The 25,767-nt window shown below is 41.1% G+C and overlaps 1 protein-coding gene across 1 annotated transcript; it reads right to left on the reverse strand.

The window, feature by feature from the left end:
* Positions 1 to 218: 218 nt before the first annotated feature.
* On the reverse strand, positions 219 to 24,023 carry LOC139455215 (lysophospholipase D GDPD1-like). Its single transcript, XM_071236761.1, has 10 exons — positions 23,873 to 24,023; positions 17,762 to 17,804; positions 12,191 to 12,326; positions 10,795 to 10,840; positions 7,533 to 7,654; positions 6,779 to 6,868; positions 5,230 to 5,363; positions 4,231 to 4,293; positions 3,734 to 3,785; positions 219 to 3,360 (listed from the first exon to the last, which is right to left on the reverse strand). Exons 1-10 carry the CDS (start codon positions 24,021 to 24,023, stop codon positions 3,229 to 3,231), a joined length of 969 nt encoding a protein of 322 aa, XP_071092862.1. The 3' UTR covers positions 219 to 3,228.
* Between the last annotated feature and the right edge of the window lie 1,744 nt (positions 24,024 to 25,767).

The raw sequence follows: 25,767 nt of genomic DNA on the forward strand, positions 1-25,767 counted from the left end.
TGGGTGTCACAGTACCTTGGGTGTCACAGTACCTTGGGTGTCACAGTACCTTGGGTGTCACAGTACCTTGGGTGTCACAGTACCTTGGGTGTCACAGTACCTTGGGTGTCACAGCACCTTGGGTGTCACAGTACCTTGGGTGTCACAGTACCTTGGGTGTCACAGTACATTGGGTGTCACAGTACCTTGGGTGTCACAGTACATTGGGTGTCACAGTACCTTGGGTGTCACAGTACCTTGGGTGTCACAGTACATTGGGTGTCACAGTACCTTGGGTGTCACAGTACATTGGGTGTCACAGTACCTTGGGTGTCACAGTACCTTGTGTGTCACAGTAACTTGGGTGTCACAGTACCTTGGGTGTCACAGTACCTTGGGTGTCACAGTACCTTGACACACCAGTATGTGTGTCATCTTGAAGTCACGGAACCATCCACCATGTTCACAGTCACATCAAGCACATCACAGATTCGGCCACCAAATCATGCCATACACCCAAGCAAACGCCAAGGCTCTCAGATCAACAGGAAGTGTGTCAGGGAGCATATGTGTATTAGATTGAGATTCTACCCAATTTGATCGATACATATTTCTATTACGGCACAAGACATTTTCAGTTTGATCTTGATGACTAATAAGTACATCATTATCAATATTATATCACAATGCATCAGAGACGTCAATACAGACTGCATCATTGCTGCGCATGTACCACTGATGATGAGATGCATCACGGATGCCAAGACGGTGGGTAGCATGAATGACAACAAGATATGCATCATTGATATGTTTTGTAGCCTGCTTGCTAAACTGATGAAAAACAATTGTTAAACATTACCAAAAAAAGAAAATAATGACAGCAAGCCAGCCTCTTTGTACATAGAACAAAATTGTGACTTCCATTTGAACCCAAGGTCTTGTATTTCTGTCCTAACATGGAAGATGAATTGCGGTCGAGTAAACCTTCCGTATCCGGGAACGTTGGATCTCCCACTTTGATCGATACTACACCAATATCTCCTTGGTGGACAACACAGCTGGCTTCACACCTTGTAACCATGGGGAACCAAACCTTGACATTATGAGCCAACACTTTATCATCCAAACTGGCTCCCACAAGAGATATCGCTTAGGTGTGATCAAGCGATATCTACATTGTAGATATCACTGCAATCATATTGTATCTCAATGCTTTGCAGACCATTGTGACATCATCAGTTACCATGACGTCACAATCAAATGACATCACTAATGGCTCTGCAACTGAAGCTGTTAGCAGCACTTTTTACACTAAGACACTGTTTATTACTGTCTGCAAACTGAAACAGTTGGAAGAATGATGTTGGATGATAAATAAAATCTCACCCTTGCCTCTTTTGATATCAAATATATCAACACTCAGCTACTTGGCTACTTGGCTACTCCATCAGGATAAACATGAACAAAATGCCGGAAGAGAATCTCAATTCAGATAAAGCCTAACAGTCTACGACTAGTCTGATGCAAGAGCCAAGTCAAATATATTTTGGTCTTGTCAGCTCAGCTAAATATAAAATCATATAGCCTAAATTCTCGTAAGAAAATCTCAAAATGATAATTTTGGACTTTTAGACAAAAATGATTGGGCACAGACTGTCATGAATGTCACTTAGTTTGACAATGGACGAAACTGTGATCTGTGAAATGTCACACAAGGATCATAATGGAGATATAGTTTGATTGAGCAGAATATAATTGATGTAAGAAATGCTATCTGGTAAGAAAATGATATATGAAAGATTTCCTGACATTATATACTTGCTTAATTTCTCGCTCTCTCATTAACAAGACTCCCTCACTACCACAACATTGTGAGGACAATAGTTGATGTATCATTCATCGCGACCTTACTGGGCCACCTACCTCACAACGAAGATGAAGACAGTGTCGAAATGCCTCTTACAGATACATGGGGGATACACAGTCCATCACCACACTGTCTACTAACATTACCACTCCAACAATCACATACAATGATCAATGAGTACCCTGACAATATCACACACAAAATATAGTATTTTTAAGCCACTATCATTACAATCACAATCACCTGTGACCAGCCACTGGATTTGAACATCCAAAAGGATTCTTCAAAAGGACAAACTTCATTGACATATTCAAAGCAAAAATATATAACTATACACACAGAAAATACAGGTTTGCTCAAACAACTACAATGACGCTTCTATTGTCACAATAGCTGGAGATACAATCAGTTCAAGAGGATGTCAATGTTTTCTTGCTTTCACAGATGATAAGTCCAATACAAAACATGCAAGAGGGTAAACATAAACATGTTTCTAAAAAATACAAAGTCCAAGTTGATTTGGGTCAAATGTCCTTTTAAAAAAATAATGATCTTGAAATAAAAGTGAAACAAAAATACAAATAATAACATAGTTTCAATCAAAGACATTTCCGTATACTTAGTTTTATATATTAAGTTTCTTTGTTTTGCTTCTGCAGACTTTTACATAAGCTTGATTCCTGAAGAAAGAAAAAACACGTGGTCTAGCTTTGATGCCCTTTCTGTCAACAAGAAAACAAAGCCTGTCACCATGGTAACTGATCAGCCAATGAATACAGTCCAATGGCCATGGCAACAACTAATTTGGCCATTAGTGGCATAACATTCAATATCCTGTCCAGTCAGCCAATATCAAAGCTTGTAACCATGGTTACTGAATATTCCCCCAATGAAGAAAGTCAAATAACAGATTAACTTAATGCAGATTATTCCTTAGTTTCAGCATTTAAGCATGCATTTGTGAGGGTTTTTTAAAAAAGACACATACCTCCAACCACGAACACAAGAAATGTTTCTTAAACATGGAATAGACATTACTTGTTACTTAAAAATATGTGTGTGGTTGACATCAAATAAAAAAAACAGCAAAGCATTTTTCTCACAAAATAATGAAAATATATGAAACATACAACTCATGCCACGCTGAGCAAGTCAAAGAGTTACCTCCCTTACAATAGAATCCATTTTCGAATTCTTGTACTCTTGGCTTTTTAAACATGATTTAAAAATGTTTACTTGGACTCAAAAATTATGAACTATTGATCGGTGGTACTGTAAACAAAGTAAGAGAAAGACACGGTCATATTTCCAAGAAAGCACACTGACTGTACGTCGCTGACGATGGTATTGTCTGGTTTCAAGGAGGAAGAGCCAAAGACAGTTTATTTCCGGTACTGCGGGTTGGCATCAAGGAATTCGGTCAACTTTGTAGGGAAGTCGGTCATCACACCATGCACTCCCAGTTTAAACGCTCGCTCAAACTCGTCCTCTGTGTTCAGTACCCACAGATATGTCTGAAACAAAATATGGGGTTATTAGTTTGTATTCAATGCCTCTCTTAGCAATATTATAGCGATGTGACGACGGCCAGAACATAATCAAATCTTGGCTAGGCAATCCAGTGATTGATATTATGAGCAACAATAAAAAATGTCAAAGTACGATGACAACCAAGACATCGACCGGACGACTCAAAACATTATATGCCACGGCCTTGACCGCTGGGACCAACTCTAACTTGGAAAATCCACGAGATCATTCAGGAAGGTGGATGAGACCACACTGTCTCTCCAGATGTTTAAACAGCAGTGGTCTCAATAATCCACCTACCTGAATACCCCGTCTCTCCAGATGTTTAAACAGCAGTGTTCACAATAATCCACCTACCTGAATACCCCGTCTTTCCAGATGTTTAAACAGCAGTGGCCTCATCATCAGCCTAAAACACACACAGCATCTCTGTTATGTTGCATTCTTTCAGTTTGTAATTGTCTCCATGATTGAGAAATTGTGTTGATTTGTGAAATATCGCTTTTGCCAAAGCTCAAAATTACAAAATAACAAAAGGAGGCTTGAGGCCACAGAGTAGAACATTGTACCTTGACAGCTAACACTAACTGTAGCCGACATCACATGGTCTCATAGCTAGTTTGGTTTCATGTCACTGTCAACAGTATTTCAGCCAGTTGCAGAACCTCTGACATTTGGGCCCTCCCCTCCCCTCCCCGAAATGTAACTACATGGTGAACTTAATGAAAATGGTTTACAAAATGTTCAAGCAAACATGGTACAACAAGCTTTCCTTGTCTTGTAACAAAGGATGCAACAGCACATAAACGGAGATACTTCTTGTCTCGGTCACTTTGTAGCTGAGACATACTCACGCATCAACAACTCGGATGGCGAACCTCTGCTTTTTGGAGAGTTTCATCGGGCTCTTGCCTTCACTGTGAACATAAACATTCCATCAACACAGGCACTGGTATCCACCTATATGGGGACTCGGACTACAACAGACAAACTAGTGACGAACTAGTGACTAATATTATGAACAACGCTCAACACTGTCAGAGCATGATGACCCAATGACAAGCCTGACCACCTCATCCAATCCAGTGGCCTTTTACAACAAACAAGTGCTGGACTTCATCCGATCAAGTTGCCTCTTACAACAAGCAACAGAGTGCAGGGCCTGACCCCTCATCCAATCATGTCGCCTCTTACAACAAGCAACAGAGTGCAGGGCCTGACCCCCTCATCCAATCATGTTGCCTCTTACAAGCAAAAGAGTGCCGGGCCTGACCATCTCATCCAATCAAGGGACCTATTCTACCCAGGTACATTGAGCCAAAGACTTGGGTTTGATTCCCCACCTGGGTAAAATGTGTGAAGCCCATTTCTGATATCCTCTGGCATAAGGCTAAAATCTGTGTAAAACCATACTCATTCAATTAAGAAAAAAAGGGACAGAACTCATTTCAATACTTGAATAAAATCTCACCATTACACCTCATTGCAATGGTAAGTATTCACAGGTGATTGAGGGACATAGTACAGTGATCCCTCACTGCAACACTAACCTTGGGGGGCTAAATAATTGATAAACGTTATAGATGATCAGCAGTTTACCCGAGGTGGAGTCGTAGGGGGTAGATGAGCAACACAACACTACATTATTACTCTGCCTACATAACATGATCTACGCTGCACGTTTCAGTTTTAGAAAAGATTAGAATATAATAGTTGTTTCTGATTGCTATGATGACGGCAAGGACATACAGTGACAGGAGCAGATGGAATTAACATCCATACTTGAGTCACCGACTGAGGACATGTTCCCTGCGAACTGGAGCAGAAGGGAGGTAACTCTGTTGTGTACTCACTCTAACAGGATGCTAGGCATGATGACCTCGAACAGCGATTCCTTCAGTGGAATAAAGGGAAGTAACCCCGAGTAGAAATAGAAGAGGAGCAGCACCACCCTCCTCATGGAGAATATCAGCGGGATGTCTGGGTTCTGGGAAAACACAAACACAAACATGCAGTCATGTTCACATCGTAGTGATTCCTAAACAACTTTTCACAGCAGTCCACCTCGATGTATTCCAGTTGTATCTCAGCTTGTCTGTTTAATGTGGGCGGAAAGCCCAAAGTGATGGAGGTCTCAGACATTTGTACCACTTTGGTGAAGCCCACAAGCTTTCTGTTTGATTGGCATTCTAGAAGTTGCATGTAGCGACATTTCGATGTAGATTCTTACACTGTTATCAAGCTGGAGTGACAACAACCAAGTAAAGTGATGAAGGGCTCAGACATTTGGACCACTTTGGTGAAGCCCACATGCTTTGTTTGTTTGTTTGTTTGTTTGTTGTTTAACTCCACACTCAGCAATATTCCAGCCACACGACGGCATAGACATCATGAGCTGGAATATGTTGATCAACCAAGTCAGCGAGCCTGACCACCTGATCCCGTTAGTTGCCTCTTACGACAAGCATAGTCACCTTTTTACGGCAAGCATGGGTTGCTGAAGACCTATTCTGCTATGGGAGTTACTATCACCTTAGCGCTTAGATCACTTTGTACAATAGCACCCATATCTTTTAATAAAACAAAACAACATAAAATACATAAAAACAGGTTTTCATTAATTACATATTATTATATTACATATTATATTTTTGACAAATTCGGAAGACACCAACTATTGTGCCATGAAGGTGAAAAGGTGGAATCAAGGTCAAAATTCAATATCACAAAAAGCAACATGTATGTAACTTGTAAGGTACTATTACAAACTACATACAGTATACTACATTTACAAAGGAAACGCTTATAACGAGCTGACAGGAATAACAATTTGGGTTTTTCTGTCCCAGCCATTTGCTGTATATACTCTGTAACATGCTCATAACAAACTATGGTTATAACAAACTAGAATTAGCTCTCCCTTTGCGCTCGTTACAACCATAGTTAATTGTATATGCCAAATTTCAATATTATTTTGAAAAAAGATGGCCGAGTCATGACCATTAACCATTTATGGGCAGGGATGTAGAAATCCAACCGATGGCAATATTGTTTACGTCCTTGTTCTGATTTCAATCACTGCTGAGACATGCCCTCTGATTGGTTGATTAGAGTATCATGTAGCCATTTGCACAACATATTGTAAGATGTCACGGCAAGTAACACTGGCCAATAATGTATTCATAATAATTCATGGTTGGAAAAAACACAGAGAAGTTTTTTTGTTCAACATCAAATGAAAATTGTGGGCAGTGAATGACCAATTTTGAGTACATACACAATTTCTAGTCATGTTCTGGATAACTTTCACTTCGAACAAGTGAGTTTTTACTGGTGACTTGATCAGGGACAAGTTCACCATTCGTAAATTGTTTTGTAAATATGGCTGCCCTGGCAGTGTACCTGTTTGTGTAACTTGGTCTCCACCTTGTCGCTGCGGTTGCCCCAGCCTGTGAGTGACTCTCTCTTGTACTCCCGCACGAGGTCCGACACCTAGAGTGAGTGAGTGAGTGAGTGAATCAAGTGAATTCAAACATATGAGAGACACACCAAGTCTGTACATTATTTGGCAGGAGCAGAAAACACCATGGTTATTTAATCCACATCCGGTATGATTCAACATCAAATTAATTTCAGACATTCAAGTCAGGCAATCAAATTCTATCCATACCATACAGCCACTGTACCCAACCAATACCCATCCGGCCTCTGTCATCAAGCTTGAGATACACTAGGGTGTATCAGCCCTCTGCCACCACCTTTCTACTGCTTGTTTTACATTTGTTAGGCACGGCCAATAAAGAAGCAATGTGGTCTGTAAATAATAGAGTCTGGACCAGACAATCCAGTGATTGACATCATGAGCATTGATCCACGCAACTGGGACACAGTGAAATGCATCAACCAAGTCAGCAAGCTTGAAAACCTGATCCCGTTAGTTGCCTCCTACGACAAGCATAGTCGCCTGTTAAGGCAAGCATGGGTTGCTGAAGACCTATTCTACCCTGGATCTTCACGGGTCCAGGACGACTGTGATACAATGCCACCTAGTTAGTGTGCCTGTAAGTCAACTCAGTCAACTCAGTCAACTCTTCCAACAAGCATGGGATACTGGGGAATTTTAATCTTTAAAACATGTATCCAGTCTCAGAGTAACCTTTGTGATGAGTTCATCGTCGTCCACTTTGATGTCAATGTTGATGGCTAAGTTCGGAAAGGCCTCGAACACGTCCCTCAGCAGCGGAATCTGGCGATCTTCTCCACCTTGGATCTCATGACCTGGTCAACATTAGGAGGGAAGTGTTGTAGCTGTGCTATTTCCTACAACCTTTCATCGTCAGTACTCTGTATACACAATGTTCCTCAACAATGTGCTGTAGTCGCTATTCATAAACCGGGGCGGTTGGTAGCCAAGTAGTTAAAGCATTTGTTTGTCGCACCCAAGACCCAGCTTCCATTCCCAACATGGATACAATGCGTGAAGCCCATTTTAGGTGTGCCCCGCCATGATATTGATGGAATATTGCTAAAAGTGGGGTAAAATCATACTTACTTACTCACTCACTCACAACCATCCAATCAAGCGATGGCCTGGCTCCAATGAGAGGGCAGACAGTCAGTGACCTCAACAATGAGCACAGCTTACATCACACAAACATCTCACTTGACACTGCGGATCCACAGCGGAGGGTTCAGACATGTGACATGTTAACTGCACCCTTGGCCAAGTAACTCAAGTTATCTAATGTGCACACACCCTTTCTGAAAATCCAGATCTACCTCTAGCAAGCGTGTACAAAATGGGCCTTGTGACTGCCTGCTCTATACACTGCTTTCATATTAGCTCAAAATGTAAATTCTTCATGTTTACTGGGGATTCTTAACCAAGTGACCCTGGCAGGCAAATTGGGGGAAATCATTATTTTGATTTATCAAAAGTCCATATTTCTTAAATTTCGAGGTCTTTTGAGACTGTATCTTATACCATAATATAAAATGAGTCATTAAAGCCTATTCCTTTTTATTGGTCTTGTTATAAGTGACTACAGGCTACTTCTACTAAGCCATAAAATGAGGTATTATTTATATATTAATGTATCAACACGGTGTTACATGGGCTGCAGACTTGGGGTCAGATACTGGGATCTGAGCACGCCCAGATAAATCCCAGTTTCCCATCAGTCAGAGAGGTATAATTTTCTGTCTTAATCTGAATTCCATGAGTTATAAACGTCACCACTTCATCAGCTCACTACATACACCTGCACCACTAGTACACCATACAGGAGCCAGATGTATTCAGGGTGATGTCTTACTCTGAATTCCATGAGTTATAAACGTCAGCACTCCATCAGCTCACTACATACACCTGCACCACTAGTACACCATACAGGAGCCAGATGTATTCAGGGTGATGGAGGGATGCTGTGTACACAAACCATGAGTGAGTGGCTGAGTGAGTGAGTGAGTGAGTGGCTGAGTAAGAGAGGGTGTGAGTTGGGTTTAACGCAGCTTTGAACAATCTTCCAGCTATATCACGGCGTGTCATGTTAATGTGGGAGGAGTGAGTAAGTAAGTCAGTATGGTGTTTAAGCCGATTTTAGCAATATTCCAGCAATACATATATGATATATGGCATATATGATATGTGTATCCATTCTCTTGCAACTAAAGTTCTTTTCAAAGCGTCAACAGCGGTAATCTGACCGTGGTTGCTGATAATAACAGTGAGTTGTGTGATCTACCGATCACTTCGCATACGATTTCGCAGAAATTATTGAAAAAATTATTAAATGAAATTTTGAATATTATTTAAAAAATATATAATGCAAACATAAGTCCAGATAAACAATGCAATTTTTTTTATATTTCCAGATATTATAAAAATAGGATTAAATTGCGTACTTCTGTTCGGATTTGTTGACTGGTATTTCCGGGATTACGTGATCGCGGCGATCAGCTGATAATGTTTTCTGAGATGGGGGAAAACATCGTGTCATTGGAAAATTTGAGTTTATTGAAAATGTGAGTCAATTTTGGGAGCAATGCTTTACTGCGCGCCATAACCGAGATAGCGCTATATTGAAGGGCGCAATAATGAGGGAACACTGTATCATGGCAGGGGACACCAGAAATGGGCTTCACACATTGTACCCATGTGGGGAATCAAACCCGATCTTTAGTATGACAAGCGAACGCTTTAACCACTAGGCTACCCCACCACCCCTAACATGGGAGGAAAGCCAAAGATGAAACACATGAGTCGGGTATGGGCTTGACAAACCTAGAAACATTATCAGGGCGAACCGGGATTTGAACCCACTATAATCGGCCATCAGTATCACATCATGGCAAAATCCCCAAATGCTCTGTACATAATGGAATCAATATTGGATGGCATCAGTAAATACCAAGTCTGGACCAAGCAAACCATTGATCGATATTGAGAACAATACCCAGCAACGGGATAAGAATACATATTTAGGAGATAAACATACTGTGTTTTCAATGTAGAGCTAGGTTACATGTAGATTTAACCGCGCTAAATTGAATTTGGAACCGAACGCGCAGTATGTTTATCTCCATTCTAACATGACTAAATAAAACACGAACTCTTTGGTGTCGGCAAATATACTGAGTGAAGCGGCATATGGGTTGAGCCCAGTGTTTCGTCTGGGTTATTGATCTGAATTACGGAATCACCGAACAAAATTTGGCTATCGTGTTTTCTGCACGAAATGTATTGCTATACATCCTTTGAATATTGTAGTAACTGGATCTGTGCGTTTTGTAACCTGTAATTGTAGATATAATTATTTAAATATGCCTACCAACAATGACTGAAAAAAGTACTATTCTATGAATATTACCTTCCGCGGTGATGCGGTTGTCGACCCAGCTGTTTCAATCAGAGGGGGTTTATTGTGATTTAATAGGCTCTGATTGACCAATCAGAATCGAGTAAATTCCAAATTTATGGTAGAATAATTATTAACCTATGTTTGTTTGTTGGTTTGTTTGTTTGTTTGTTTGTTTGTTTGGTTTGTTGGTTGGTATTTTAACGCCACACTCAGTACTAATATTCCTTCTATATGACGACAATCTGTAAATAATCAAGATTGGAACAGACAATCCTGTGATTAACATCATGAGCATGGATCAACGCAATCCTGATACAATGACATGCATCCACCAAAGTCAGCAAGCCTGACCACCCGATCCCGTTAGTCACCTCTTATGACCAGCATAGTCGCCTGATACGGCAAGCATGGGTTGCTGAAGACCTGTTCTACCCCGGATCTTCACAGGTTCTATCAACCAATGACCCCAACTGACTATTGTCCACTCTAGTCAACTGTAGGTTGTGTCAGACCAGCTCTACCCTGGACTCCCCACAGGGACACTAAGGTTCAACTCACAGCAGCTGAAGTCCACGTTCAAACAGGGCTTCAGAGGAGGGAGGTCCTGTGGAGGGAAGAAAACATGTACAATGTAGCCATGTATGACGTGAAGTCCAGATTGAGAGTGTCATGATCCGTCTACTCATGTAACAATCCATGTCTTAAATCTATATTGGTTTTCAACAGTGGTATTTTCATTGGTCTTACAAGTTTTGCATTTAACCAGTCTGAGAGCTGCTCAGGCCAGCATCATCCCAGCATAATACTATTAACATGATAAAGATTCCATAATACTGTTAACATAAGGATTCCATAATACTACCAACATGACAAGGAATCCATAATACTTTTAATATGATAAGGATTCCATAGTACTTTTAACATGAGAATTCCATAATACATTTAACATAAGGATTTCATAATACTATTGATATAACATGAGTGAGTGAGTTGGGTTTAACGCCGCTTTTAACATTATTCCAGTTATATCACGGCGTGTCAGCTTAATGTGGGAGGAAAGCCCGAAGTGATGCAGGTCTCAGACGTTTACAACTTCGGGTATGGTGCTGACAAACCTAGAAACAAAATCAGGTCCAACCGTGATTCGAACCCACAATCATAGATTCCTGGTGTGCCAAAGGGACGCAATTCTGCACAGCGAATCGCGGTGACTTAGACGACTGGGACACCCGTTCCCCCTATTAATATAACAACAAGTCTAACTAAGCAGATTAAACACAAACTGGTTGACAGCATCACCTTCATGTCAGATGGGCCGCAGGAAACATGGAGAAGGACAAATAGTGCAAATTACATATTCAGTACTGCAACACTTATAAGGTACTCAAGTACTAAACCTTGAGTGAGTAAGTGAGTGAGTGAGAGAGTAGATATTGCTTATCTACACATATCTACAATCTGGCAGGTATTCCTGGCAAGACCCTCAGCTGAAGAGGTCTGTTTGTTTGTTTGTTTGTTTGTTTGTTTCTTTGTCGAACTCAGCAATATTCCAGCTATATGATGGTGGTCTGTAAATAATCAAGTCTGGATCAGACAATCCAGAGACTGCCATCATCTACGTATTTGGGATACAATGACATACATCAACCAAGTCAGCGAGTCTGACAACTGGATCCAGATAGTCACCTCTTACTGAAGACCTATTCAAACCCGGATCTCTGGGCTGAAGAGGTAGGCATAGTGCATCACTTCAAGTCATGACGCCCAAGCAACTAAAAGGGAGTGAGTGAGTGAATGGTGTTTAATGCTCCTGTAGACCAATTCTTACTCAGAATCTTGAAAACATGTGTGAGTTGTAAGTATCTCTGTATACATGATACAGTAATTAGAAACTTGTGTAAACCTACATTTGAGCACCGATGTAATATCCACGACACATCATAATTTGAGTTACCTTATAATCCATACCCGAGATCTTGCCACTGTAGCCACACGCTCGTTCCAGGGACTCATCATGTGACACGACCACCTGACCATCTCGGGTCACATGACAGTCTAGTTCCAGCATCTCCGTGTTCAGAGACAGGGCACTGGAATAACAAACACCACATCAGACTAAGTCTTTCTACACTTAGTTCAAGTAAATATTTCTACATCACCACTGTATAGTTTAAAACTAATAACATCATGGCCCCGGTAGAATCTTTATTGGCACTATGGTCTAATATTCGTGCTATGGTCTAAAATTGGCACTATGATTAAATATTAGCAATATCATATTGGTATTGAGGTCTAATATTGGCACTGAGCTTCTAGTTATCTGCACTAAGATCAAATTTTAGCACTATCAGACTATTATTGGCACTATGTTCTATTAGCACTTAGGTTCTACTTATCTGCACTATGGTCTAATATTGGCGCTATGGTCTAATATTGCCGCTATGGTCTAATATCGGCACTATGGTCTAATATTGGCGCTATGGTCTAATATTTATGCTTTGGTCTACTTTTGGCACTTGGGTCTAATATTGGTACTATGGTTTAATGGCCCGTGAAGATAAGAAGTAGAACTGGTCTTATGCAACCCATACTTGCTGTAAAAGATGACTATGCTTGCCGTAACAGGCGACTAACGGGATCGAGTGGTCAGCCTCGCTGACTTGATTGATGCATGTCATTGTATCTCAATTGCGGGGATAGGTGCTCATGATGTCAATCACTGGATTGTCTGGTCCACTATGGGTTGCACTATGGTTTAATATTGGCCCAGGCCTGTACTTAGCTACACTATGGTTTAATATTGGTCCTTGCTTGTACCTAGCTGCACTATGGTCTAATATTGGTCCTTGCTTGTACCTAGCTGCACTATGGTCTAATATTGATCCTTGCTTGTACCTAGCTGCACTATGGTCTAATACTGGTCCTTGCTTGTCCTTAGCTGCACTATGGTCTAATATTGGTCCTTGCTTGTACCTAGCTGCACTATGGTCTAATACTGGTCCTTGCTTGTCCTTAGCTGCACTATGGTCTAATATTGGTCCTTGCTTGTACTTAGCTGCACTATGGTCTAGTATTGGTCCTTGCTTGTCCTTAGCTGCACTATGGTCTAATATTGGTCCTTGCTTGTCCTTAGCTGCACTATGGTCTAATACTGGTTCTTGCTTGTACCTAGCTGCACTATGGTCTAATATTGGTCCTTGCTTGTCCTTAGCTGCACTATGGTCTAATATTGGTCCTTGCTTGTCCTTAGCTGCACTATGGTCTAATATTGGTCCTTGCTTGTACTTAGCTGCACTATGGTCTAATACTGGTCCTTGCTTGTCCTTAGCTGCACTATGGTCTAATATTGGTCCTTGCTTGTACTTAGCTGCACTATGGTCTAATATTGGTCCTTGCTTGTATCTAGCTGCACCAGAGTCTAATATTGGTCCTTGCTTGTACCTAGCTGCACTATGGTCTAAGATTGGTCCTACCTTGTATCTAGCTGCACTATAGTCTAATACTGGTCCTTGCTTGTACCTAGCTGCACTATGGTCTAATACTGGTCCTTGCTTGTCCTTAGCTGCACTATGGTCTAATATTGGTCCTTGCCTGTCCTTAGCTCCACTATGGTCTAATATTGGTCCTTGTTTGTACCTAGCTGCACTATGGTCTAATACTGGTCCTTGCTTGTACCTACCTGCTCTGTGGTCTAATATTGGTCCTTGCTTGTACCTAGCTGCACTATGGTCTAATATTGGTCCTTGCTTGTCCTTAGCTGCACTATGGTCTAATATTGGTCCTTGCTTGTCCTTAGCTGCACTAGAGTCTAATATTGGTCCTTGCTTGTACCTAGCTGCACTATGGTCTAATATTGGTCCTTGCTTGTACCTAGCTGCACTATGGTCTAATATTGGTCCTTGCTTGTCCTTAGATGCACTATGGTCTAAAATTGGTCCTTGCTTGTACCTAGCTGCACTATGGTCTAATATTGGTCCTTGCTTGTACCTAGCTGCACTATGGTCTAATATTGGTCCTTGCTTGTACCTAGCTGCACTATGGTCTAATATTGGTCCTTGCTTGTACCTAGCTGCACTATGGTCTAATATTGGTCCTTGCTTGTCCTTAGATGCACTATGGTCTAAAATTGGTCCTTGCTTGTACCTAGCTGCACTATGGTCTAATATTGGTCCTTGCTTGTACCTAGCTGCACTATGGTCTAATATTGGTCCTTGCTTGTCCTTAGATGCACTATGGTCTAAAATTGGTCCTTGCTTGTACCTAGCTGCACTATGGTCTAATATTGGTCCTTGCTTGTACCTAGCTGCACTATGGTCTAATATTGGTCCTTGCTTGTCCTTAGCTGCACTATGGTCTAATATTGGTCCTTGCTTGTACCTAGCTGCACTATGGTCTAATACTGGTTCTTGCTTGTACCTAGCTCCACTATGGTCTAATATTGGTCCTTGCTTGTCCTTAGCTGCACTATGGTCTAATATTGGTCCTTGCTTGTCCTTAGCTGCACTATGGTCTAATATTGGTCCTTGCTTGTCCTTAGCTGCACTATGGTCTAATATTGGCCCTAGCTTGTACCTAGCCGCACTATGGACTATAGAAAATCATTGTAAACTGGTTTCTCAAAGATTGATTTTTCAAACACCAGGCCTTCCTTTCTGCCTGGCAATGTACTGAGTGTCCAAGGTGAATGCGGCAATAATTCAATGAACACAGCTTCATTCATTAAATACGGTGATTAAACACGTAAATGAACACATTTATTAGCGATGTCAATAACCAGTGAAAATTACTGGCACTATTCTTTGACAGAATTCCTAATTTGCTGCAAAATAATGATTCTGCCAAAGCCATAATGGTTGGCATCCCTGAATAGGTGATTAAAACATGACAGGAAAACACAACTTCGGTAACAAGGAACCACAGAACAGTCTTTGATGTGTGTCCCATCCTTCATCTCGCACCTCAAGCAGCCACTTGTAGATGAGATGCTGACTCATAGAGCATCAAATAATATGCATTCCTTTTTAGCACGATGACAACAAAAAGACTTAAACCACAAACCGGTAATTGAAGCAATTTTTTGCAAAGATCTAATCAGTTGAAGTCCAAGTATATTCCTGTAAATCCCCAGATACCTCCCTGAATAGCTCAAGAAAGTATGGTGAGAACCTCTGAGTAAGCAATTAAAATAATGTCAGCCTGACCTGCCGGCCGGGGCATGGTTACCCTGATCAATAACATCAACAGTTGCAGGTATGTGTGTAGCCAGTGAGGTATGTGTGTAGCCAGTGAGGCAGGGGTGGATGAGTGAGTGAAGGAGGGATGAGTGAGTGAAGGAGGGATGAGTGTGTGAAGGAGGGATGAGTGAGTGAAGGAGGAATGAGTGTGTGAAGGAGGGACGAGTGTGTGAAGGAGGGATGAGTGTGTGAAGGAGGGATGAGTGTGTGAAGGAGGGACGAGTGAGTGAAGGAGGGACGAGTGTGTGAAGGAGGGACGAGTGTGTGAAGGAGGGATGAGTGAGTGAAGGAGGGATGAGTGTGTGAAGGAGGGATGAGTGAGTGAAGGAGGGATGAGTGAGTGAAGGAGGGATGAGTGAGTGAAGGAGGGATGAGTGTGTGAAGGAGGGATGAGTGAGTGAAGGAGGGATGAGTGAGTGAAGGAGGGATGAGTGTGTGAAGGAGGGATGAGTGAGTGAAGGAGGGATGAGTGAGTGAAGGAGGAATGAGTGTGTGAAGGAGGGACGAGTGAGTGAAGGAGGGACGAGTGAGTGAAGGAGGAATGAGTGAGTGAAGGAGGGATGAGTGAGTGAAGGAGGGATGAGTGTGTGAAGGAGGGATGAGTGTGTGAAGGAGGGACGAGTGAGTGAAGGAGGAATGAGTGAGTGAAGGAGGGATGAGTGAGTGAAGGAGGGACGAGTGTGTGAAGGAGGAACGAGTGAGTGAAGGAGGGATGAGTGTGTGAAGGAGGGATGAGTGAGTGAAGGAGGGATGAGTGAATGAAGGAGGGATGAGTGTGTGAAGGAGGATGAGTGTGTGAAGGAGGGATGAATGTGTGAAGGAGGGATGAATGTGTGAAGCAGGGATGAGTGTGTGAAGGTGGGCAGTATTGTGTGTGTGTGTGTGTGTGTTTGGGGGATCAGATCAGCTAATTTTCAAGGATATCAAGGGATTATCATCCAAAAATTCCTTACAATTTTTTGAAATTGATTAATGGTAAAAAGATTGTCCTGATGAAAATGTTCTAATTCCAGGTATCCCTGATATCTCCAGGGATATGGAAAGTAAAAATGAATAACAAACAGATGGACAGATAGCATACAGGTGAGCTAGACTAGGAAAGTCTACATTGTTAACACAATAACAGCAGTAAACAGTGATGACTGAATCCTCTACGTGCATCCCAGAGCTGGGACAGGATCCACTGATCCAAGTTTGAATCCTACAGTTCCCATGTTTTGAAAAGCCCCATGCCCCGGCTGGTGGTATCCACACAGTGATAAGTGTCTACATGTTTAATTTCGGGCTTCCCTCTCATTAAGGTGATGGACTCAACATGCTCAAGGCAGCAAGTAACCCAACTCAATCATTCTAAGGCATAATGTTCAGGTTCCTCGCATTTTCTTCAAAAACCCTCAGTAACCACAGGGAAATGCTTGATGGCCAACTATAGAACCTGTTCTACCCAATCTGAGCTCCCCTCCTGTACATGTTCTAGCACTTCATAGATTGTGTGCAACATCTCAACTGACTGAAATATCAGCACTTTTTAAGGCTTAAGACTTGTGGGAGAAGCCCTCCACCATGTTGTGTGAGATGAAAGGTATTGATTCAGAGGATGCTCCTTGTTCTAGACTGGGACATCAAGGGAAGGTCCCAGGGAATTTCCCCAGGGAATGTGGGGTCTGGCCTAGTAGCACAGGAACCCTGGATGTATGGTGTGCATCCAATATGCAGACCATGTGTGGACAACGTGCAGACAATGACCAGACAATGAGGAGACAATTAGCAAACAATGAGCAGACAATGTGAAGACAATGAGCAGACAATGAGCAAACAATGAGCAGACAATGTGCAGACAATGAGCAGACAATGTGCAGACAATGTGCAGACAATCAGCAACAATGAGCAGAAAATGTGCAGACGATGTGCAGAAAATGTGCAGACAATGAGCATACGATGTACAGACAATGTGCAGACAATGTACAAACAATGTGCAGACAATGCGCAGACGATGTGCAGAAAATGACCATACAATGTACAGACAATGTGCAGAAAATGTGCAGACAATGAGCATAAATGTGCAGAAAATGTGCAAACAATGTTTAAACAATGTGCAGACAATGAGCATACGATACATTGAGATTTATTCTCCCTGCAGTGTTATATTGTACAATAAACAACTCCCATTTGTCATTTATTTCTTATAATGACAGCATCCATCGATCCCTGTCCATTCCTCTAGACACAACTTTACACAAGTTAACACACTGCAGCAATATGGCCACTCATGACAAAAAGTCGGTACTCACTGTTTGAATGCTGCCATCGTGTTCTCCAAGTTCTCCCCTGCACCTGAAACAAGAACAGAGCGAGTGAGTGAGTCGGGTTCAACACCTCATCCAGCAATATGATGATGGGGAATACCAGAAATAGCTTCACACATCGTACCCTGGTGGGAATCAAACCAGTTAAAGCGGAACAACGAGTCATGTCAAGCTGTACAATGACATACAGAATATGTCAACCTGAACACCTTCCTGATCTGCAGTCAACTGGTGTTGTAAATAAGGTGTGATGACTCACACACCAAACGATGCACGGAAACTGTTCTGGGCCCAACTACACATGACCAAGAGGACCAGTTAAAATATCAGTGGTCAGGGTGGATGCCAGGTTTCCCTACAGACAGTTTGTTGTTTGTTTGTTTGTTTGTTGTTTAACGCCGCACTCACCAATTTTCCAGCTATATGACGGTGGTCTGTAAATAATCGAGTCTGGACCAGACAATCCAGTGATAGACATCATGAAAAATGATCCACGCAATTGGGATGCGATGACATGGATCAACCAAGTCAGCAAGCCTGACCACCCGATCCTGTTAGTCGCCTCTTACGACAAGCATAGTCGCCTTTTACGGCAAGCATGGGTTGCCGAAGACCTATTCTAATCCGGATCTTCACAGGTCCCTGATACTGGTAATAGAACACCGGACCTCCTAAGCAGTGTTCATTCTAGAGTGTGGCATTGCTGCATCTGTTTCAACAATAATGCAAAACTAATCATTCACACTCGGCAGTTGGGCACATGGTTTCTAATACAAAGGAATGTCATGTATCTGAACAGGCTTTGTTTAATCACATTAACACTCATGAAGGTGCTTCTTTTGCTGAAGGTGTTGATTCAGAAGTGAGCTGTATAGTCTCATTACAGTCTTGCTGTCATGATGGGCAAAACATCCGCTGTTTCCAAGAGAAGTGGCTGTTTTTATCTTTGGGTTGCTGTTTGACCAAAATTGGAAATTGACTTTTGAAAGTGCATTCAAAAAATTAAATTCAATCATCAGATAAACTGTAACTATTTCAAAACAAGCACCAGGATCACCAAGTAGGTTGTAGCTCCCCCTTCGAAATGATCCCCATTTAATAAAATGACCCCACTTTTATGTGACTCTTATTGAAAGCATGAGGCACTGACCTGCACTGACCTATTGGTGACAACAAGGGTTTGACCAGCAGCGGACACAACTGAGTGCAAGGTCACAATGTACACAGTTCACACTCACACTTGGTGTGTCCGCTACGTCACTCAGGTACATTTACTCTCATTAATCAAGCAGTGTTTGTTAAAAGGGAACAGTTCACAAGTGACAAAAATGTGTGTGCTCTGCGCCCTGACTGACCATACTCTGGAACCACCCAACCAAATGTCTTTTCTCACTTTTCTCGCATTGCACCACAGTTTTTTTCCATGTTTAATGCTTCTGGCGTTAAGTTGCGGTTCTTCAGTGAAATCTGGCAACATCTGTCATTTGGAAGCAGGCTTTACTGGCATCAAGGGCAAAATGAATACTGGGAGTAGAATTTGAGGGCTATAATTCTGAACCAGTTCTCAGTGCTTCAATTTTGCTTCAAATTCGAACTGAATGAAACTGACAGAAAATGTAAACATAGTGAACATTTTTCTCTTGTTCAAGCAGGGCTAGCTGCAACTTCTGAGCCCTAGTGAAACAAGGTTTACACAAGTTCTCAAGCCCAGTTTTAGCGGCCAACTTTTTTTACATTTTGTCCATGTAAATTCTTGAAATAATAATTATGCTTCATATTGGCAAATAATAAAGAAAATGACTGCCACAAAAATTAGATTATTGCAATCTGGTTTTGCAGTTGTAGCTGAAAAAATATCTGGTCTCATTACAAAATCCTGAGAAGGACTGATAAGGATATCTAGGCACTGGGGATTGATAATAATATTAATTGGGGACTGATTATTGCTGCTAATGATATCAGCAACCTTGAGGACTGCCAATGATATCTGGGAAATCGGATACTGATATCCAATAATAATGATATAAGGGCCACTAGGTGAGGTGAAATGGGGTTTAACGTCGCGTCCAAGATTATTGCACTTATATAGCGACGTGCATGCACGTGTATGTGTGTGTGTGGCTGCTTGTACTAGTCCAGACTGATGCCAATTTATAGTGCTAGCACACTGAGATACCATGCCGCAGTTTAACATGAATACCCCACAGACACAGTATACTGACTCTGAGCCGACCAGACCCTGTTTTACCCCCTTAATGCCGAGCGCCAGACAGGGTAACAACAAGTACCATCTTTTAACGTCTTTTGGTATGACGCAGCCGGGGATCGAACCCCGGACCTTCCGCTCTCTGGGCGGACACTCTACCATTAGACCACGGAGGCGGTCAGGGGCACTAGGGACTGATTAAGATATCAGAGGCATTGGGGACTGATTATGACATCAGAGGCACTGGGGACTGATTATGATATCAGTGGCACTGGGGACTGACAATGATATCAGTTACACCATCAGTGGCAATGGGGATTATACAAAGGGCTCAGGGAAGTGTTCCTGCACATCATGGACTGATAGATATATCAGGGGCATGTGGGATTGTTAGCAACATGATCAAGCCGACTATCTGGCAAATATAAAAATGAATTCAAAGTCACACTACCGGTCATGCTTAATCATGTCAGTAAGACAATTTAGACATGGAGAAGACAGACCATTCTGTTCCAGCGTTAGAAAAACAGTCTTTGTCCACTAGTCCTTATCATGGTAACATATAGCAAAACCCTTACAAAGGGCAATTTTCCACTAGTCCTTGTGATACCTAACTATTGGGTAGTTTGGCAAGGACTCTCAGGCTAGTGCCAGTTTCTGAAACTGTGTTCCACTTATTCTGAAAAAGTCAATAATTGTTGAGTAGAGCGTGCGAGCAAGCTGTTTTGATTTGAATTTATAGATACTTATTTAACCTGAATTGTAGCACACCAAATGATTAATCTGTGTCACATATTTGTTTGATTAGCAGGTCCAAATATCTGTGCACATCTCTGACCACAGCTGTGCAGCAGTGGTAAAGGTAACGTTTCAATAGATCCTCTCAGTATGAGAACTGTCTGCAACATGTCACAATACTCATGCTGCGGGTCCTTCCCTCATAGCAGATCTCCACTCTACTGGTTGGAGGCACGACTTGTATTTCTGTCGGTTGCCTAGCTACACATAACTCTAATTAAGCCAACCTTTTTACTGTTTTGTTAAAAGTTTTCTTACAAAGGAATTATGATTGGTAAGTTGAAACAAAAAATAGAAATAAATTGTGTAACTCAATATGTTATTATTTTATATAGAACAAAGTTTTTGGGATCAGTAGATCAGATTAATTTTGTTAAAAAATACAAGATGTTTAAGATTTCTATAATCACAGTAATCATTAGGAGTGAAGTGACATATTGAACCATCAATGTATTGCAATTTTTGGCCCTAAGACACACCAGTAGCTTCCTAACAATTTGGATTTTATAACCACCTTAAGAGCCAGTGTTAACTGCAGGCCTGTGACGTGAGTGCACACACACACCAGTACGTACCCAACACAGCATCTACTGCAGATCCCTGATTATCAGTAAGGTCTATTGTTGTTCACAATGTCTACAGAGCAAGCTTTTGTCCTGTGTTCATTCCACTCAGGAAATACAATCTATAACTCCCCACAGCTCATCAGGCCCACAATGACATAACCTATCTTCTAGATAATATTCATGTAAGGTGCTGTGGGCTGGGAGATAATTAAGCGGATAATGGCATCATCGTCTCTTGTTCTCCAACATGCCCAAAAAGCTACATAAGGCCACACATTTTTTATTTTTGTTTCACGGGACCCCACCACTACTGAAAAGCAGCTGGAAAAGAAATAAATTAAACATAAAAATATTTGTTGTATTATGTCTCCCACTAATAAACAGTCCCTCTTATACATGTAAATGTTATATATAAATTCCATGTCTACATCACTATCAGTGATTCAAGAAGACAGCTGCAGTTTTAAACTCTATGGCGGAATCACTTTCACATAAATAAATGATTGACACAGCTATTTATTTTTATTTCAACAGACCTTGTTGTTAAAAAGCAGGAATAAATCTGTGAAACATAAAATTAAGAAAGTCTGGCCTTATAATGAGAAATTTGACATGGATGACTCATGTTAGTGGCAACCTAAAGGACCGCCCATCAACAAAAATAAACTTTTCATTACAAATAACATGTCATAAAAAGCATTTGTTTTCAATGTAGAGTGATGCTAGCTTCAGGATTAACCTAGCTACCATATTCGACGTAATAAGTGCCCACAGCGATATTTGCTATACAGTATATTGTCTAGTGAAAAATCCCAATTAGCACCCCTTCCGATTGATCAATGTACACAGGACTTATCTATTCGTGAGTAATACCTATGTTATATGCATTCTTAATAATGGGAATTTAAACTCTGGAAAAAATATATCTGTCGTATATAAACATTTCAGGCTGTCAGCATAAACCACGAAATTTACAAAATTTCACCAAAATAATATTCTAGTAAGAGCCCCCTATTTCTAACTTTGAGAACGCCCTGGGCGCTTATTATGTCGAATACGGTAAATTGCATTTGGAACAAAACAAACAGTGTAAGATTTTGAGCAAGTAAATCAACAGTTTACCTAGATCTACATTGAAAACACAGTTTGTTTATCTCAATTCTACCAGGACTAAACTAAGAGTGAACTCTTTGATGTTAGCTAAGATAGTGAGTGAAGTGGGATTGGTTGAGTCCAGGGTCTTGAGTGAGTTTTCTAACTGAATTAAGGAAACACAGATACTATTCTATAAAACAGATTATGGTGCTGCATATGCTCAAACATTCTTGTTTCACGTAATTGAAAGTGTGTAGTATTGCTATTTATTAAGCTAACATAGAGATGGCACCCTAAAGAAAATGAGGTAAGCCTTGCAAGGTTTATTAGTTGGACACTGCATGTTACAAGTATGACATCACACTGCTCACTGTGTTTGCCTTTTTTGTTTGTGGCTTAACCCCGCACTTAGAAATATTTCAGCTATGTGGGGGTTGTCTGTAAATAATCAAGATTCGACCAGACAATCCAGTCATTGACATCATGACCATCAATCAATGCAAATAGGATATAATAAAAAAACATTACTGAAGTCAGTTTACTCTGCGCAGCACTTGCATTGTTGGCTATGCCGTGCTGAGCTCTATTGTTTTGGTTTGAGAACTGAATCGGGCATGTGACGTCCCACTCAAGAAATTATTTCATGTATGATTTAAAAAACAGAACCATTGACGTGCTGTACCTTTCAAGTGAATGCCATAGACAGCAGCTTCGGCCAATTAGCACAATAAGCTGTTAACTGTCATGGTGCACAAAAAACATAATTGCTTAGGATAGGCTAATATATTCCGCACTTTCCTTGACTTCTTTGTTATTCAAAAATGTTAAACCTAATAAAATCATGTAACAGAGTTAGTGAAAATGAAAATGGAAAGCGCTGATAAATATCAGAGAAAATGACAGTAATAAATGATTGAATATTGGAAATAAACACTCAGTATCGATTGTGGACATTTGAATACGGCTTTGAATACACTAGGCCTAATGATAAACCTTTGATGAATGACAATAATTCATTAATTGATCATTGAAAACTCACAGCTGGATGCATTATGACTTTCTCATGTACATGCACACATCATAACACTGCATCACTGATTAGAATGCATTACGGAAATAATAAAGGCTGACCCGACCATTCAAATGTCTAGTGCTCACTAATGACGTATTTCGCTAATGGGGATGTTTTGTTTACTTTTCATAAACGACAAGACTAGTAACAATAGTGAGAGAATAAAACGAAATCAAAATATTTAAAACAAATGTCATCGACTGATTGTCATGAATTTAAATCGTGCGGGTATTTTTAAACAAACGAAATGGACGCAAATATTCTCGAAATTCTGTTGTCAGCTGATGATTACTCTCATCGAGTGGGGAGCCTCTCGAGTAACCATGAGTAACTAACGATGACTTGACAGTTTTACATACCTCCTCGGTGACTTATGTGACGACATCTGAATTTAAGGTTCTTTTTCTTGTGGATGAGGCTCGGAAACCTCAACAGCAGCAGCGAGGTCACAATGTACCCGCCGACGAGAGCGAGAAACACCATCAGTACGACAAACGCGACGAACTCCATCTACTCACAATAAACAGGAGTTACCTCCCTTTCAGTTCCGGTGAGTAAGCTCCATCCCAGCGCGTGACGCGATATCGCTGTGAGGAGCTTGTCGGTGCGATATGCAGGGATGACGTATCGTTGAAGAGATCATAAAGAGTTTTCTGGGTAGTCGAAAAGTTGTGACAACTACTGCGCCGTGACCAGGCGCCCGTGGTTTAAATGATTGTCGTGTATAGCATCTTCTATCGGGCATAAACACCAATTATATACACTATTTTATAGAAGAAATGTCCCAATATTATATGGAAAATGTAACGATTTAATGGACAGAAATGAAACAAGAAGAGAACAGTGACGTCACCTACCTCTTCGAATTCACTGGTTTCATTGAATTTAAGAGGAGAGAGGCGGGTGTATTTTAAACGAAGCAACACCTTGAAACATATGGTTACGGTCATGAATCTTATGACCGGAACTGCCGAAATTGCCAGACTTCCGAAGTTGACATCCCATGCAGTAAACACGTTTGATTATCATAGATTCGAAATATTCTGACCATTTGCCAAATTTACCAGGGTTTGTTCAAACATGATGTGTAATACTGTAAGTTCCGATGTGTTTCTAATAGCATTTGGAATATATACCCATGTGGGGAATCGAACCCGGGCCTTCGATCGGCTTGACGAGCCAACGCTTTAACTAATAGGTTACCCCACCCCACCCCACCCCACTGCCACCGGTACATCCTGAAACAAATGGACACACTTGTGAATTAAATATGACACCGTCCTTGTAGTTCTGGAGTAAGGTGAGCTAATTTCACATCAAGATTGTTTAACACCTCAGAATTTTTAAGAATAGGGCGAGTCTTAAGATTGTCATCCACTTCACACGCTTCATATGCTTACTGGTAAAGTCATTATTGCACTCATGTGATACAGAGCCAACAGCAGACCAGTATCCGTTGGGGGCGCTTGTCATAATATTCCTTAATCACATTCCAACAATACAACCGTTTTCGGTTTTTTTCGGCGACCTTGAGCTTGGACAATGCAGAGCCGGTTTCTAACGGTATATGTTGAAATTAGGCTTCCTGTTATTGTTCGGGATTCTCTATAAATAACAGGACCAGATATGAATCTATTGCGTTGTTGTTAGGACTGCCACGCCCATGTCACATGGCAGTTGCAATAGTTTCAGAACATGTAGAATGGGTTTACAACATGAATTTCATAATACGTTAATATTGGCTTCTTAGCCCTTATGAGAAATATGCGTTATAATAGCACGGATAACACAAATAACATGACAAGCATAAGAAATCCCTCCGTGAAATTATGGAAGAAATATTTCCCTCCATCTGCTACAATCTATACATCCTGGTATGAACAATGCTCTGAAACCTCAAAGAATAATTCCTATTTAAATCACCAGGAATAATATTGTATTCATCTAAATGTAAAATAAGTATTATGTGTAATTTTGTTTTATTTAGATGCAGAAAATAACAGGAAGGTTGAACGGTCGGACGTATAAGTCTAACAAAGACTACGTCACGCAAATGCAAGAAAGACATTTATTTCCTCAACAATGACGGTCGCTAAGGGGTCAAAAAGGAGGACACCATTGCATCTTTCAAAGGGGACTAATTGTTCGAAGCGTCATATAAATATCCAGTTTCATGTTTTCTATGGTTGGTGAACATTTGTCAAGTGGAAAGTTAACAAACACTTCGCTGTACTGTTTTAGCATAGTGAGTGAG

Source organism: Haliotis cracherodii, unplaced genomic scaffold, assembly GCF_022045235.1.
Source record: "Haliotis cracherodii isolate W230 unplaced genomic scaffold, xgHalCrac1.p SCAF_11, whole genome shotgun sequence".
Lineage (NCBI taxonomy): Eukaryota > Metazoa > Mollusca > Gastropoda > Lepetellida > Haliotidae > Haliotis > Haliotis cracherodii.